Source organism: Dermochelys coriacea, chromosome 6 (genome assembly GCF_009764565.3).
Source record: "Dermochelys coriacea isolate rDerCor1 chromosome 6, rDerCor1.pri.v4, whole genome shotgun sequence".
Classification (NCBI taxonomy): domain Eukaryota; kingdom Metazoa; phylum Chordata; order Testudines; family Dermochelyidae; genus Dermochelys; species Dermochelys coriacea.
This window is the reverse complement of record NC_050073.1, coordinates 18,538,433-18,554,614: the sequence shown is the minus strand read 5'-3', so window position 1 is coordinate 18,554,614 and position 16,182 is coordinate 18,538,433. Positions and strand designations below refer to the sequence as shown.

Here is a 16,182-nt window from a genome sequence, read left to right as displayed (position 1 = left end):
GCATTTTGAGCTGCTTTATTCAGTTTAGTGCTTAGGTACTTAATTGTTCCCAAGAGGTGCCATGTGTGTATCTGCACTTTGGAGTTTATGGGGATTCCATCTTGATGCAGCTTGTAGCAGCAGTGGGCCTTCCTGCTTGGGCTTGCTACTTTGCTCCTTCTCCCTCCAGCTCTGCTGCAGAAAATGGAAGTCATCTCAATGAAGTATAGGAGCCTGTGGTGAGCAGTAGAAAGGAAAAGGAGGGGTCTGGCAGAAGTTCATTCATGTTTTCTGCCTTGGTTTTGAGGTGAAGGACTGTTCTCCTTTTCCTGTGTGGGAAGAGGGTGAGGAACTCAACAGGGTGTCATCTGGCTAGGTTTATTTCCTTACCCTCTAGCCTTCCTTGTCAGATGAGCTGGAGAGTGTGGGAGGAAGCCTAATTGGTAATGTACTAACTATATTGTAGGAAAAGACTGAAGGACTAGCCTTCTGATGGCGTTAGTGAATTCAGTTGTAGATGCAGCAAGGGGAGGGAGCTGTCACTGAAAACTATTTCCACCTTCTCTCCTCCCTTCCTGCCCCGTTCGATCCATCCAAAACTTTGCCACAAAATCCATCTTGCCCACTGCTGGCTACAACCAATTTCTTCAAACCCGTTAGTGGCTTTCCTTTTATCTAATTTTATTATTCTGTTGTAAAACTGCACCTTTCCAGAGCTCTGGGAACAGGTGAATAATTTGTTTTAAAAGCTGTTGTGAAAGGCGACTCACACCAGCAGTGGTGCCTAGTGGTCAGGCTCATGGTCCCCCTTTCTTTTACAACTCTGTCCTATGGGATCAGTCCCTTCTTTTGTGGCTCAGTCCTCCAGCCAAGTCATGCGCTATACTCCGCCCCTTTCTGGATATACAGAAAGAAAAAACCAATAATGGAGAAATCTTTTGGTGTCCAGTAGGGTGTTGGGACTTTCTCCTTAGCTCCAGGATTTGGTGTCTGGTCCCTTCTGCATTCAGGGTTTTCCCCAACCGGATTCCCCACCAAGCGGTAGACTCCTATTGTTGTCCCACCTTCAAGTGCTGGTAGGGGAGCCCAGGCCTACCGTCCCCATCAGGCTCCAGTCCAGGGTGATCTAAGTTCTGTACCATAGGGTGCAAAATAGCTGCATCCTTGCATCACTTCCCACCTGAGTTTCCCTGTTTTTATTTCCCTGCAGGTTAAATTAAAGAACTGAACTGAAAATAAATTTTCTGATCTTCCTAAACAGTCACCAGTCTCTCTCCTTTACTGGCTTGGGCAGGACCAAGTGTGGTCAGGTCTCAGGCAACAAGAGCTCCTGGGCAGAGATCTGTTCCTTTCTCCTGCTTGCCTCCTTCTGAGCTGCTCCGCTTTCCCTTTTAAGCTCCTCCAACTTGTACAGTCTTTATAGGTATGGCTGGGCAGGGCTGCCTCGGCCCAGAGCTGCTCATAAACCCCTTGTCTGGGGTTTGTAAACCTCATCTCATTAGTATATACAAATGTCACCACTGACTGTGCTCATTTAATTATCCTCCCCAACCACCAAGAATAAAATTTCCCCTCTTGTTCTGCCTCAGACATTAAGGCTCTGCACACTTTAGTTCTTTTCTCCTTCTCTGGTAATCTTTTTTATTCCTGCTGCCCCCTTTGGTATGCTCAAACTGTGTGACTGGGTTACCCCTTTGTTCTTTCCCACTTCAGTGTCTGCCTTCTGCTGTGCAGTCCCTTGAAGGCAACTCTGTAACTTTACCTAGTATAAAATGGTGTATGGCTTGCTTATGATCTTTTCTCACAGTAAACTGTGTTTGTGCTCCTGAGTCTGCCCTGGATTCCAGTTTGTTTCTGGGTACAATCCCAAGTGTTTGGTTTCACCTGTAAAGTGGTCAAGCAGTAAGCTGACTTGAGTCCTGGCTGCCTCTTCAGTTTGTCAATTCCTGCAGAATAACATGAAGTGTTTGTTAATAGTCCTCCCATGTAGGTTCAGAGTGGCTGATACTGTTGTCTTCAATGTCCCCCAGAGCCCAATATTGACCTGGGCATACTGCAAGGGCATGTACTTACATAGGCCTTTGCCTGCGAGTATATGGGGATGAGTCTGATTTTTTTTTTTCAAGTGGTAAGTGGATACAGTTGGAATATGTCTTAAGCCTTTCATAGGCAATGAGTCTGTGTGCAAGCTGTTTGATTTTTAAATATAGTATGCACTTAAGGATTTTGTTGCATCTAGATATTTAACTTTATAAAATGTGCAGAAGTGTTGAAACCTTTGCTGGCCTTATGTTTTCCTCCATGGTAGGGATGATTGATGACACTGTAGTGAGCAGTGAATGGAGTGAGGCTGTGAGCATAGGCAGACTTCATGCACTGAATATTTTCTAATCAGAAAGGTCACAAAATAATTTTCTGTAAAATTTCTATTTGCATAAAATATCTACCCAATGGTTTTTATTGTCGAATGTAATCTGAAGGTAGAAGTACTCAATCTTAATTTGTCTGAATAGATATACAGACATTGCCTTTATGACATACATTATATCTGTATAATATTCTTTGCCTGTATGTCCGCCATAAAAAAGTAATGTGTGTATATATTTTATTATAATTAAATGAAGTGAAAACATTTTTTCTCTTACAGCACAATGGTATCTGTCATTGGGAGTTGTTATACTAGAAACTAGTAGTAATGCTGCTTACATTTTGCAATAAGTATATGTTCATATCTCAGTGCAGCTCTGTATATATATTTTTTTGCTGTTTTAATGAGTCCATCTCACAGTGATAGGACATCTCTGATACTTAAATCAGCCAAGTACCAGCATGATTTTGCTTCACAGAAGCCTTGTTAGCTTCTCCTTTTTTTCCTCAAACAATTTTTGTCCAGTTTCTGAAATAAGACGTGTGTAATGTAATCTGGTTTTTAGAGGTACAGTATTTGCTGCGCTCCGGTCCTCAGGCATGAAGTTCTGAACTGCAAACATGCAGTCATTAAAACGTGCCACTATGTTAAAATATGTCAGAACGTAACCATCTGGTCTTGATGACTTGCTGATCTAATTACCCATTTGTTCAAGCACTTCATCTATTGATATCTCAATCTGAGAGTACTTCATCCTTATTTGAAAAGAGTAGATCTGGGGTGAGTAGCTCCTTAATACATTCTGAATACTGAAAAATCTGCAATATCCTTACCCTTTATTGCTTCCCTTAGATCTCTGATAGACCAGGAGGCCCATTTATTCTTTGACAGGCTAAGTTCTGCTTCCCACATATTTATTTTTCCTTTGGCTATTTGCTTTTCAAAAACTTTCTTAGCCCTGTGAACTTTCATCTTGTGTTTTACTGGCAATAGTACATGCTCCTTTTTCTTGGCTTACTTTGAGTGGCTCTTCCAGTTCTCCGATGCTACTCTGTTTCTTGGTGGATAATATCTGTGAAGTATGTGTTGGTTTTGTTATATAGACAAAATCGAGGCCGGTAAACTTTATTGTTGCTTGTGAACTAGAATACATTTGAACTTGGGTCACTAAAGTCCATCATGTGCAAAGAGTGTCACTCACTCCATTTATATTAATGTAATGTTGACTTGTGCGTTAATTAGAGGTACAATTTCAATGGCTTGTGTTATACAGGAGGTTAGACTAGATGATCACTATGGTTCCTTCTGGCATTGGAATCTATGGATACTTGGAATTGCTCTCCAGAGTTTTTGGAAAATACAGTAGAATTTTCCTTAAATGGATGTCATGGGGTGATTGGGAATATTTTTAAATTAACATATAAAAGATTATTGCAGTGCCTTCTTCAAGAGGCTTTGTCTTTAAATCCATCTGGAAACTGAAGCTGGCACAAAACACATCTGCCTGCTTAAGTGGAGATTCATACTGTGAGTGCATTACCCCACTACTCCATGATCTGCACTGGTTCTGGTGTCTGGATAGAATTAAAGATGGTGATATTGACCTGTAAAGACCTTGATGGCCTGAGATTGACATATGTCAAACAGCCCCTCTCCTACTGTACTGCCACAGCTGATGTGCTTGAGCTGGAACACCTTTTCGTGAAGTGGATAATGGGGATTGAAGGCCCTCAACTTTAGAACTTGCTGCAGCCCTAAATAATCCAAATTTGCTGATCTCTACAGCATGCTCTAAAGTTAATATTTCCTTCCTAGTTTTTGAGGAGAATTGAGGGTAGGGGAGTAGTATTTTTAGCTTTCTATATCTTTTGGCTGGTTGGGGCTCAGGTGAAATTGTTAATATAATGAAGATGTCTGGACAACCTTTTTAAAGGATATCAAGGATGCTTAGAGCAGATGAGAACATTTACTTTTTATTCCATAGAGAAATCTAAAATTTCTATAAACATTCATTTATATAGATATAAAAACCTACTTGTGCCAAACATTATCCTTATCACTTTGTTTGTCTGTATTCCCTTTCTCTGCCAACTTGTTTTTTCTACAAGGTAAGGTTTTTCCTAGATGGGTCAGGGACCATTTTCCTTTGTCGGTACAATTCCTAGTGCATTTTGGGTACTACCATAATATAAGTGTGGTTGTGATAGCATTGGGATCAATGAGAGGATTCAAATCTTGACTAAGAAACAGAAACTCTGTTCCCTGGGAGAGCTTTAAGCAAATCAATGGTCCTGATTTAGCATGTCCTAGTTAAACTTAATATACTGTGTGTATGTTGAACCATTAATTTGTACAATTAAATTAAAGGGAAGTGTGATAGATATGCCAGTTTCCTGCAGTATTCTTGAAAAACTTTATTGAATTAAATTTAAGTATCTTTGGAGTCTCTTGTATTAAATGGAAAGGCTATATAGTATTGTGGGCCTGGATGATCAAGGAACTATATTGAACAATGTGTCAGATCAGAGTGGTCTTGTGGGACAATGTGTGTGAAGTGGATTTCCTGGGAGAAATACCTAGGGAGAGGTTAATGCAATTCCTCTCCCAGAGTTATGCAAAACCACAGCCTCTTGAAGCTTTGCCTGGAGGAGCAGACCATTATGATCTGATTACCAGTTACATGAGTCCAGGATCAAAGGCCGAAGCTGTATGAAAGAAAGATTGAACTATTAATGGTTGTGTAAACTTTATTGTTATGAACTTGAAACTACAAAAAACCCCGTTGTGTGGTTTGAAGGAGTGACTCCTACCCTGACCCTTGCTGGAGTTGTGGGATGATCTCTGGTAATCTTATTCACATGTGTGTAGCTTCTTTTGTTGTTTTTAATATGTTTTCTCTGTAATGCTTTCATCTTAAGAATAAATGTGCTTGCTTAGAAAGACCTAAGTGGTAACTTCTAGCCACTGGCAATTACACTGTTTATAGCCTCTGAAGAGAAAGCAAAGGCCAGACTCTGGCCTGTTTAGACAATCCAGATTGGTTGGGATATCACCGTGTAAGCAGGGAACTATGCAGCCTAGAAAAACCCCATCAGCAGTGTGGGGAGACATGGGTCTCTATCCAAGAGAGGCGACGGCTCAGGATGTGCTGGATTTGTGCTGCTGAAGGGTATTTGATAATGTGTGCATGATGGGCGGGGGAAAGATGCTAAAGGAGGTATGTGGGGCTGGTGAGTGAGTGTGTAACTAAGTGAAGGCTGCTGGATTTTGGAAGTTGGGGCTGTAGGGAGTGCAGGTTGTGATTTGCTGGTGGTAATGTTGGGTAGGCTCAAGGGAATGGCAGGAAGCTTAACTTTGATGCTTATCCTGATCCCAATGTAGTTAATTGATCAGTTTCTGCTGCCTCTTCCCACACCATGTGTGGCTCTGAAAAGATACAATTTAAGGGTCAGTTCAAGCCATCTGCCTTACTTATGTCAAGCTTGGCCTACACTTAGCATCTTCAGCCCCCGGTTGAAATCAATTGGAGATGGGTGTGTTAAGTGCCTCCAGGAAGCACCTGGCATCCTGCAGGATTAACCCTTGAGGAAGCTGTAGTACTGGCCAAATGCTCTTGTTACACCATGCCTCTGGAGGGTTGTCTGCAGCAGGAATTGAACTTGGGACCTCTGGTTCTAAAAACATAAGTTTCTCTGCTCTGTGAGCTAAAAGACTTGCCTTTGTTAGATAATGCTGTATTATCCTCATCAACCTCTCTGGCCCAGCCACAACTCAAGGGGGTTCAGAGCATCACAGAGTGGGTTATACAATGAGCTGCACAGAGCAGATTTTCAGCTGCTCTCTCCCTCTTCCATCTCACCCCTTAAAACTGGCACTTCCTTTGTTTTGGTAAATGTCACTTTCTAATCTATTTCCCCATTGATTTTGATTCAGTAGACACGACCTGCTGTTGATTAGTATGTCTGATGATTGGGGACAATGATCTGTTTAAAAATAAACTGATGACATATGTGTTTCTGGATACAGCTATTGTAAGGCAGGACTTGTTTATCATAGGATACAGTAGATCAGAATAGGACTGAATAGCATCAGACTCTAACTGCGTGTTCTCTTTACTAGTAAACTGACACTAATGAGATCATTTGTATTTCCTTAAAGGAGGGTTGCTGTTTGATGTATGCTAGGTGCTTTTTGAACAGACAGGATTTTCTTTTAAGGATTAAAAGAAAGCAACTCAGTTTTTCTAATGTTAATAAACTGATTTTCTAATATGCATTTTTTAAAGTTTAATATTAATATTAATCTATTCAGTTAATTGAATTTCCACACTTGCTCAGGATGTAAAGTAGTAGAGCTACATGCTGTTCAAAGTAAAAAAGAGTATGTGATGTTATCTTTATCTTTTAGGGGTTATTTTCCTTCCTCTAGCTGATATAGTCCTATTGCTAAAATCAGGCAAGGGATATGCAGTCTCAGCAACAATCCTGGTACTGGAGCTGAATGGCATAGCAGATCAATATCTGAACTAAGGCAGTAATAAATGAGAGCAAAAAAGAGCATCCCAGAATAGTCAGAACTGAATTCCATCTGGTCTGAGACACACTTTCAGGCTTGACCCAGATTGTGATCAGCAGTTGGGTAAGATAATTTATTATTCCGCTCTTGGAATGAATTAGTCAGTTATAGATTTTGTGCAGTAAAGGTACTTTATGCATGTATACCAACAGCTCACTCTTTTTGATCTCATAATGGGCTAGTGACTGCTGCCCTAATCCATCTTCATCTAATTGCTTCTACTATTAAACTTAATGGGTGAGCAAGGACCTTCAGTGGTGGGGAGGTGATATTGTAGACCTGAGCCTGGGAGAACAAAGTTGAGTGCTCTTCCCTCTTCTAACCATAGGTTACTTGTGTTCCCCCTGCTCTCCAGAGTTCTCCCTGCTCTCTGATGGCTTATAGAACAAGGAGTCTTCTAATTTTGGCCGGGTCTACATAACAAAGTTTTGTCGTCATAGCTGTGTCAGTCAGAGGTGTGAAAAAACTTCCCTAGGTAACATAGCTATGCTAGCAAAAGCCCCAGCATAGATGCAACTCTGCTACCAGAATAATGTTGTGCTAATATTGTTTGGGGGAGATGGTATGATGCGTGCAGAAAATTCCCTCTGTAGGCATAAGCTGTATCTAGTCTGCCAGTATAGCTGAGTTGGCAAAGTCTGTGTATTGTAGACAAGGCCTTAAACAGGGGCGGAAACTAGAGAGCTTGGCCAAGACCCACTGGCATTGCCTTCTCCTGCTATGGTGACTGAGTGGGATGCAGGGAAGGAAAATGCATGGGAAGCCCCAAAAAGGGGAAAGCATGAAAAGAAAGGCTAGGAGAGGGTTGAGAGGCTGGAACTACAGAGTTCCAATAGGGGAACAGGGCTAGAGGCTGTGGAGTATTTTGCATGGGGGTGGGAGTTAGGGGGAAACAGAATATGTCCTTGGCAATCAAGGAGGAAGCCTTTTCCTCAGACCATTTGGCTTTCAGAATGAAGTTGCAAGCTAATACTCATCCCTTTTTTTAGGGGTTTTTAAGCCAATTTCACTTTCTGATCTGTTTCAAGATTTTTGACAATGCAATACCTTTAGGTGGTGCACTACAGATCTCTTAAGTGTGTGAAAACAATTCAGAAATATATTGGAGCAATGATGCCTTGGAGCAGAAATTTGTGGTAGAATGTTGAGTGATTTAGGTTGAGTGTTTATGGGCACAGCACAGACACCAGTAGTAGCTGCCAGTAGTTTTAAAGATATACCTGCATCAGTGGCTCTGTCAGCAGCTAACTCTGCTCTTCCTCAAAGGCTTTCCAATAGCTTGGATGCAAAAGCCCTGGAGCTTTGCTGGAGTAAGGCCCTATTAGATCTGGCCTTAGTGATCATTGTTGTATCCTGCTACTTTTAGACAGGTAAATTCAATCTCCATTTAGCTGTGAACATTCACAACTTCTGTCAGACTGTAAGTCATCCTAAAAATATTGCATTGAGTTAAAGTTCAGTTAAGGTAAGTGGAGGAAAGGAGTAGACCTTACCAAGATTCAAAATGTAGAAGAATATGCACTCTGACAGGTGGGAATATGCTACAGAACTGGAAGCCTGTAGGTCCTGTGTTGCAACATTAATTAATACTTATATTTCACCTCTATATCCTAACTATACCTGATACATTTTATATTTGACTATAGGAAATTTTGGCTGCCTTTCTGAAAAAATGCTCCAGTACTAAAACTGTTACACTTTGATTCAGTAATTGAATACAGTGTGTATATGTGTGCAAACATCACTAATGTTCTATCTTAAATTCAGTTACATGTTTTTTTGCCAGTTGCTATTTATCCATTCCATGTTCAAGTAAAACTTGACTTTTGTCATCCCAGCTGTGGTATTTCTCATTTCCATATGAAACTGACTTGCTAACAAAAACTTAAAACTTCTCCATATGACTGAACATCCAGTAATTTTCAGTGAAGGAGTTTTTCAAACAGTATGTGACTAGTAAACATTGTTACAGAAGACATCAGTCTTTTTTTTTTTTTTTTTTTAAAAAGATGTTTCATGTTTCAGCAAAAAACAGTGTTGTCAGTAATACTGTTTGGGAGTCCCAATAACTTTTTATTTATATGGTTTCTACTTTAAGAGCTTAATGTCCTGGTCACTTGGAACTTTCAGGATTAAAAAGTAAAGTCAGTGAAGCTGTCACTCTGCATTTCCTTACATTGCCTTTAATTAGCTTTAATTCGTGTGGATATGAGTAAAATTTCACTAAATTCAGCAGTTTATAGTAATAAAGCAGGGAAAGGATTGAGAAAATGACTAGTTACACAGAAAGAATATATTTTAGAACTGATTGGGTTGAGAGAGATGTGATTGCCATGGGGAATAAGAACCTATGGGATTGGTCCTTGATTTTTTCGTGCATGAGTTGAGTACATGAAGATGAATCATTTAGATATATATCCCAAAGGAGATCATTAATGTACCAAGCTTGTGATAATGATCCTCCCTAACCCATGCTGTTAAAATCTTTATCGTATGTATTCTTTGTGTAACAAACATTATAGAGAGTAGAGTTCCTCCTTAGTGAAGTTTGTAGCTTGCTGTTATAAGCCTGGTTTGGACATACCCTTGGTCTCCACTTAGTTAAAAATGAACCAATCTATGTGAAATTTCTCATGTACTTTGCTATTTGATAAACAAACATGAAAAATTGTTTAATGTTCTCTGACAAAGTTCCTCCCCTGCGTTGGTGGGTCCTGCACTTATTGGTGGATTTGCTCGCCTCAGAGGTTCATGGCAGCCCTCAGTTTGGCCACTTTTGCTAGTGGCTCAAACCTGCCGTTCACTCAGCTAACCTCATCACTGGCCAACATAGGGAAACGGAAGGAGGACAATCCCCGCAGTCTCTACTGATCCACCTAGTGGTGGGACCCACAGTCCAGGAAAACTCCTCCTGTATCCAATAGGGAGTTGGGGGATGGAGGGAAACTGGGCCCACCCTCTACTCTGAGATCCAGCCCAGGGCCCTGTAGATCACAGCTGTGTGACAGCTACAACTCCCTGGGCTATTTCCCCAGGGCCTCCTCCCCACACTTTCTTTATCCTCACCACAGGACCTTCTTCCTGATGCCAGATAGCGTTTGTACTCCTCAGTCCTCCAGCAGCACACCCTCTCACTCTCAGCTCCTTGCGCACGCCTCACTGACTTTTTAAACAGGTGCCGTGATTAGCTTGCCTATCTTAAATGATTCTAGCAGCTTCTTAATTGGCTCCAGGAGTCCTAATTAGCCTGCCTGCCTTAATTGGTTCCAGCAAGTTCCTGATTGTTCTAGAACCGCCCCTGTTACTTTACCCAGGGAAAAAGGACCTGCTTAATTTGGAGCTAATATATCTGCCTTCTATCACTCTCCTGTAGTATAAAACCAGGGAGAGGAGGTTGGCTGATGGCGTTTCCTGCGACTGTGGGGTCTATTTCCGCTCCTCAGTCCATTCACACATCCAGGCAGAGTTCCTCTGGGCGGTGTCTGCTGGCTCCCTTGACGCCTTCGAGGAGCAGTGGGCGCTGTCCAGGGTTCTCAGCTCGGTGTCCCCGTCCGGTTCCCTTTGTTTGACCCTTTGACCGCACTCCTGTCCCTGTTGTTCATTAGTTGTCCCCCGTAATTATTTGGCTTTCCAGGTCCTGTGGACCCCCCTCTTAGGCTGGGGGGGATCCTTTAGCAGTGGGTGGGCTTTGCCCGCCCACTTCCTGGATCCCAATACGATCACTCTCCTGTAGTACAAAACCAGGGAGAGGAGGTTGGCTGATGGCGTTTCCTGTGACTGTGGGTCCCATTTCCGCTCCTCAGTCCATTCACGCACCCAGGCAGAGTTCCTCTGGGCGGCGTCCGCTGGCTCCCTTGACGCCTTCGAGGAGCAGTGGGCGATGTCCAGGGTTCTCTGCTCAGTGTCCCCGTCCGGTTCCCTTCGTTTGACCCTTTGACCGCACTCCTGTCCCTGTTGTTCATTAGTTGTCCCCCATAATTATTTGACTTTCCAGGTCCTATGGACCCCCCTCTTAGGCTGGGGGGGATCCTTTAGCAGTGGGTGGGCTTTGCCCGCCCACTTCCTGGATCCCAATACGATCACTCTCCTGTAGTACAAAACCAGGGAGAGGAGGTTGGCTGATGGCGTTTCCTGTGACTGTGGGGCCTATTTCCGCTCCTCGGTCCATTCACGTATCCAGGCAGAGTTCCTCTGGGCGGCGTCCGCTGGCTCCCTTGACGCCTTCGAGGAGCAGTGGGCGATGTCCAGGGTTCTCTGCTCAGTGTCCCCGTCCGGTTCCCTTCGTTTGACCCTTTGACCGCACTCCTGACCCTATTGTTCATTAGTTGTCCCCCGTAATTATTTGGCTTTCCAGGTCCTGTGGACCCCCCTCTTAGGCTGGGGGGGATCCTTTAACAGTGGGTGGGCTTTGCCCGCCCACTTCCTGGATCCCAATACGATCACTCTCCTGTAGTACAAAACCAGGGAGAGGAGGGAGGTTGGCTGATGGCGTTTCCTGTGACTGTGGGGCCTATTTCCGCTCCTCAGTCCATTCACGCATCCAGGCAGAGTTCCTCTGGGTGGCATCCGCTGGCTCCCTTGACGCCTTCGAGGAGCAGTGGACGCTGTTCGGGGTTCTCTGCTTGGTGTCCCCGTCGGGTTCCCTTCATTTAGCTGTGTCACCTCACTCCCATTCCTGTTATTTCATTAGTTGTTTCCCATAATTATTTGGAATCCTGGACCTGTGGATCCTCCCCTTAGGCTGGGCGGAGGTCCTTTTAGTAGTGGGTGGGCTCTGCCCACCCGTTTCCTGGATACCAACAGGATCATTCTCTTGTAGCCATCTGGCCTGACCCTGTCACAGTTCTTAATATTCTAGCCTACTAATCTTTTTCCTCATGGTGCAAGGAGGAGGTTCCAGATAGTTTAGTTTGCTTTCTTCTATATTGTCTTTCACTAATATTGGGGTGAAGTTGTTTGAAATTGTTTTGAGATCAAGATCTGGTTTCATTAACCTGCAGAATGCTTGGGAATATGGATTAGTGGACATAGGGTTGGTGAAGCACTCAAAGGTGCATGATAAATTTATTATCGTACGTATCTGCAATTTATCTTCTGACACTTGTATACCAAGGTGATAGGCAACTACATACTTAACATAGATGTTATGCAGAAGCAGACTTCTGGCATTGACTTATCCATATTCCTTACTAGAAGTTGCCAATTAAATAGCTCTCCAGAGTTATGAATTAAGAAATTTAGGTGACATGCTACTTCCATTCAGTAGTTGTAAAAGCTGCAGCCTAAGTGTGAGAGTGCATGAAGAGTAGTTTCTTTTGAACTAGAACAATTCTCTGGAACAGCGGATCCCAGAGACTGAAAATTTAGTTTGTTATAATATAGATTTTTACCAGTGTAGGAGAGATTTAGTGTATCATTTTTAGAGATACAAATATTGCTGGTTTTAACCTTCATTTATTTGTTGGGGTTAGGAAATCATTCTGTAAAATCATTCTCAAAAGATCATTTGAGAAGTTGGAAAAGCCAAAATGTAAATGATTCAAAGAAATTTTAATTACTATCTTTGTAGCGACCTCCATACATCTATTATTGTGGTAGCACCTAGGGGTTAGAGCTCCAGTGTTCTAGGCACTGTATAAGCATAAGGCAGTCCCTACTCAAAGTTTACAATCTAAGTTTAAAACTAGACAAGAAGTGAATATAACGGATTTGGGAGGAGGGACCACAAGGTGGCAGTGGTCTAGTCCCCACTGTCTAGACACCCACTAGACCCACTGTCTAGTCATTCTGAAGTGCCTTGTAGGCATGACAGCATAGATGGACTTGAAGGAGATATTTAAAGGAGAATTATGTGGGCATTCTTTTTTTATAGGGAGCTCCTCACATGGGTTAATGTGCTAGACTTTCTCCACAGAAGACATGGATTAGTTTATGTGCTAAACCAGATTTTTATCTTATGTTTAGTTATCTTTGTTATATCCCTAATGGATCTTTGTCTACATGTCAACCACCACACTGTTTGGGGGGGAAATTGGGCATGTTAAGAGCAAGAATGCTTTTCTGGACAGGAACTGCAAATGAGCCAATGCCAGAGTGAAAATATAAGAGCAAAAGGAGTGGGGAACTTTCTCCATGTGTTACTTTTTGTCTGGCTTCTGCTTGTGTAGAAATCGTTAGCACAGCTTGGGAATCCCATCGTTTAAAAAACTAGGATTTGTTTACAATGTTTGGGTGCAACAAGAGTAGAAAAGATGGTGGGGCTGTGCTGAACCCTTGAAACAATTGTGAATATTGTCAATAACAACTCCTAAAGATAATACTTTCAGGGTCCTCCCCTCCCACGTTTTAGTACTTGTTACTATCATAAGTTCAAATGAGAAATACAATTATTCATTTGCAAATACACACAGTTCTCAAGGGGACTTTTCTAGGAGGGAGTTTCTATCCTTCTCTGTCTCTGTGGAATGGTGTCCAAACCCTGTAGAGGGCATGCAAGCTCCTTTTAAAGACTGGAAAATAAGTGTTACCCCTGCAGGCTTCATAAAATCACCTTGAGTGTCTGCAATTACACTATTTAGTTTGCACAGCCTGCAGCAATTGTAGTCCTCTTCTCCACCTCCTGTGGAGTGAGGGAGTCTGCAATCTAAATCCAACAAAACTGGCAAAGTCCCTTGAACACAAAAAACACTTCTGATCCTGGAGCTGCTCCACTGCTGAATTTTCCAATCTGGCTCCCACTCCTCATATTTATAAACTTCTTCCCCTGCCCTTCAGTTCCCATTGGTTTCGGTCTGAGAGAATGACTCTGAGTATGTCCTAGCAGGCTGCTTGCCCACAATGGAAATCACCAAAGTAGCTTCAAACAGCTAATGAGCATTCCTACTGCCCATGACATCCAATTTCTGGATGATTCTGGCCTGGCTCCAATAAATACTCAAGTACACAAAGTTCCATAAAACAAATCAAGAGCTAGGAGTTTACCCCACTTTTTTTCTGTATTTATATTATTAATTGGTGAAATGCAAGTATATGGATTACACAGGCAGAGGTAAGATGCTCTGTCTGAGTAGATTGTAGGTTTTGACACTTTACAACAAATAGGATGCCAATTTGTATTTAGTTTTAAATATCTGGATTGAGATATATTGGCAGCTGTGCCGGGAAGGCTGCACAAATTCAGTCTGTATTACTCGATAGATCAGTGCTCTCAATCAGTTCTCTCTTTAATGAGAAAATGAATAAATTTTAAACCTATCTGGCTTTCCCTTAAAAATGTGATTTTTGGGGGGGGCTATCTTAACCCAATGTCAATCAGATAAAGAGAAAATGTCCTGTATGTTTTTTTGTACACAAAAGAAATACCCATTGTTGTAGTTAATGGGCCCTTAAACCCAAAGGTCACTCTCTTATATTAAAGAGCTATTTAAGTTTGATATATTTTTATTCTTGCATTTTTATTATTTCATATAATGCATAACAATGGAAAGTAAAATATTTTAAATTGGAAAAAGGAAAGGTGCACATTACTGACATGGGACTCTAAATGGAGAAAGCTATTTTGTTTCTGTAGTGACAAAACAAGTCCCTTAGACCAGGGTGTTTGGCGTGAAAGGTTTCACTAATGGGTGAAAGAGCACTGGCTAATTTTTTTGAAAATGGGAGACTAACTTTAGGATGTTCCTAAAGGTGGGATTTTCAAAACTTCCTAAATGCTGATAAGTAATTTGTTGCTTTTGAAAAGCCCACCCTTAGATGCCTAAATATGGAATTAGGAATCTATAGTAAGGTTCCGTCTGAAATTTTTAACCACAATTTTAATTTTTCTAAGTGAATATAATCATGAAAGATCAGTCTGGATCCATACTGGAGACTGCAATTTTCTATCCCTAAAGGTTTGTCTTGACAGGAAAAATAACTGAGTTTAGGTCACACTTAGCTAACGCGCTAGCAAAGTATGATCCAAGTGCAAACACTGTTTCTATTCGAGACAAAACCTAAACAATTGCACCATAGGCACTGACATCTCAGGCTTATTCACAGAACCTCACTGACCTATTTTTACCCAGACCTGAAACCTCTTTACACATCAATAGGTTTTCCTCCAGTCTTTAGCATTAAAATCTTCTCAATGGAAATCCATAAGCAGAATATTGAGCACTAGCTTTGTTGCATGGCTGTAACATGGTAATTGCACAGTTGCATTTGGTTATCCCAATCTTATTTAAATAATGGAAAATTCAACTAACTCCTTTTTTGCTCAGCCACAAAATGGCTTTAATTAAAATTTTCTGAGATATTATGACAAATCTCAAGTTGTTATATCTGTGACGTTCCCCAGAGTAGTTGTCCCTTAAATTCTTCAATCTGGGGTGTGTTTTACATGGCTTTGCTATGAGAGCAGCCACTCCTGGCCTTGCTTACACACAACCTCTAGCATAAAAATTACTCTGATCTGAGTTATATGAGTGCTTCTAGCCAGCTACTCCTGCATTATATTGCAGAGTGACACCAGCAAATTCCCAGTCCCAGACCTGTCCCCAGAAATGTGTGTCTTCTACAGTCCTGCTCTTTCCTTCTGGACAATACAAGCTCATAGAAAGTCCATTTTATTAATAGAAAATGATATGCATAAACCCTGTTATCCCAAATGGAGGTTCCCAAACACTTCAATCTAAATATTCTGGCTTAGATAAACAAGTTTATTAACTACAGAAAGATAGATATTAAGTGATTGCACGTAATGAGGCAGAAAAGTCAGAATTGGTTACAAAGAAATAAAAGGTAAAATGCAAACTAATACCTAACCTATCAAACTAAGTGAATTCAAAGCAAAAGTTTTCTTACACCACATGCTTACATCAGTCTGACTGGATTTCTTCAGACAGGACCACTGCTCCAGTTCAGTGATGCTTTGTTTGTCATTCAAATGTTGTTGATACCATGAATAGAGGTGAGAGGAGAGAGGTGATTTATGTCCTCTGTTCTTCATTTTTGTATCATTTTCTCCTCTTTGAGAATCATCTCCCGCTGGGTTTCAGGCAATAGTCAGTCTGTTTACGTGGGAACCCTCAAGCTGTTCCATTGCCAAGATGTAAATTTCTTGCTCACATCTTCTTCATGCCAAAGAATGGCCATTTAATCAGATGATAGTTCATTTGATTGTGTTCACACCTGGCTGAAGCATCAGTTTCTTTTGTCTCTGAGGAACTGGTCTGTGCCTGCTTTTCTAAACTTGGCACGTGTCTCAGCAATGTCATATA

General features: G+C 41.7%; 1 protein-coding gene across 7 annotated transcripts in view; it reads left to right on the top strand.

The window, feature by feature from the left end:
- Window positions 1-16,182, top strand: part of CHID1 (chitinase domain containing 1) — a 353,433-nt gene that overhangs the window by 127,936 nt on the left and 209,315 nt on the right. The window contains exon 11 of one of the 7 annotated variants that reach the window (XM_043517846.1): window positions 3,063-3,105. The exons of the other annotated variants lie outside the window; for them this stretch is intronic. Within the exon in view, the coding sequence (XP_043373781.1) occupies window positions 3,063-3,090 (28 nt within the window). The 3' untranslated portion in view covers window positions 3,091-3,105. Of the gene's footprint in view, window positions 1-3,062; window positions 3,106-16,182 lie in introns of those variants that run through there. 7 annotated transcript variants of the gene reach the window in all.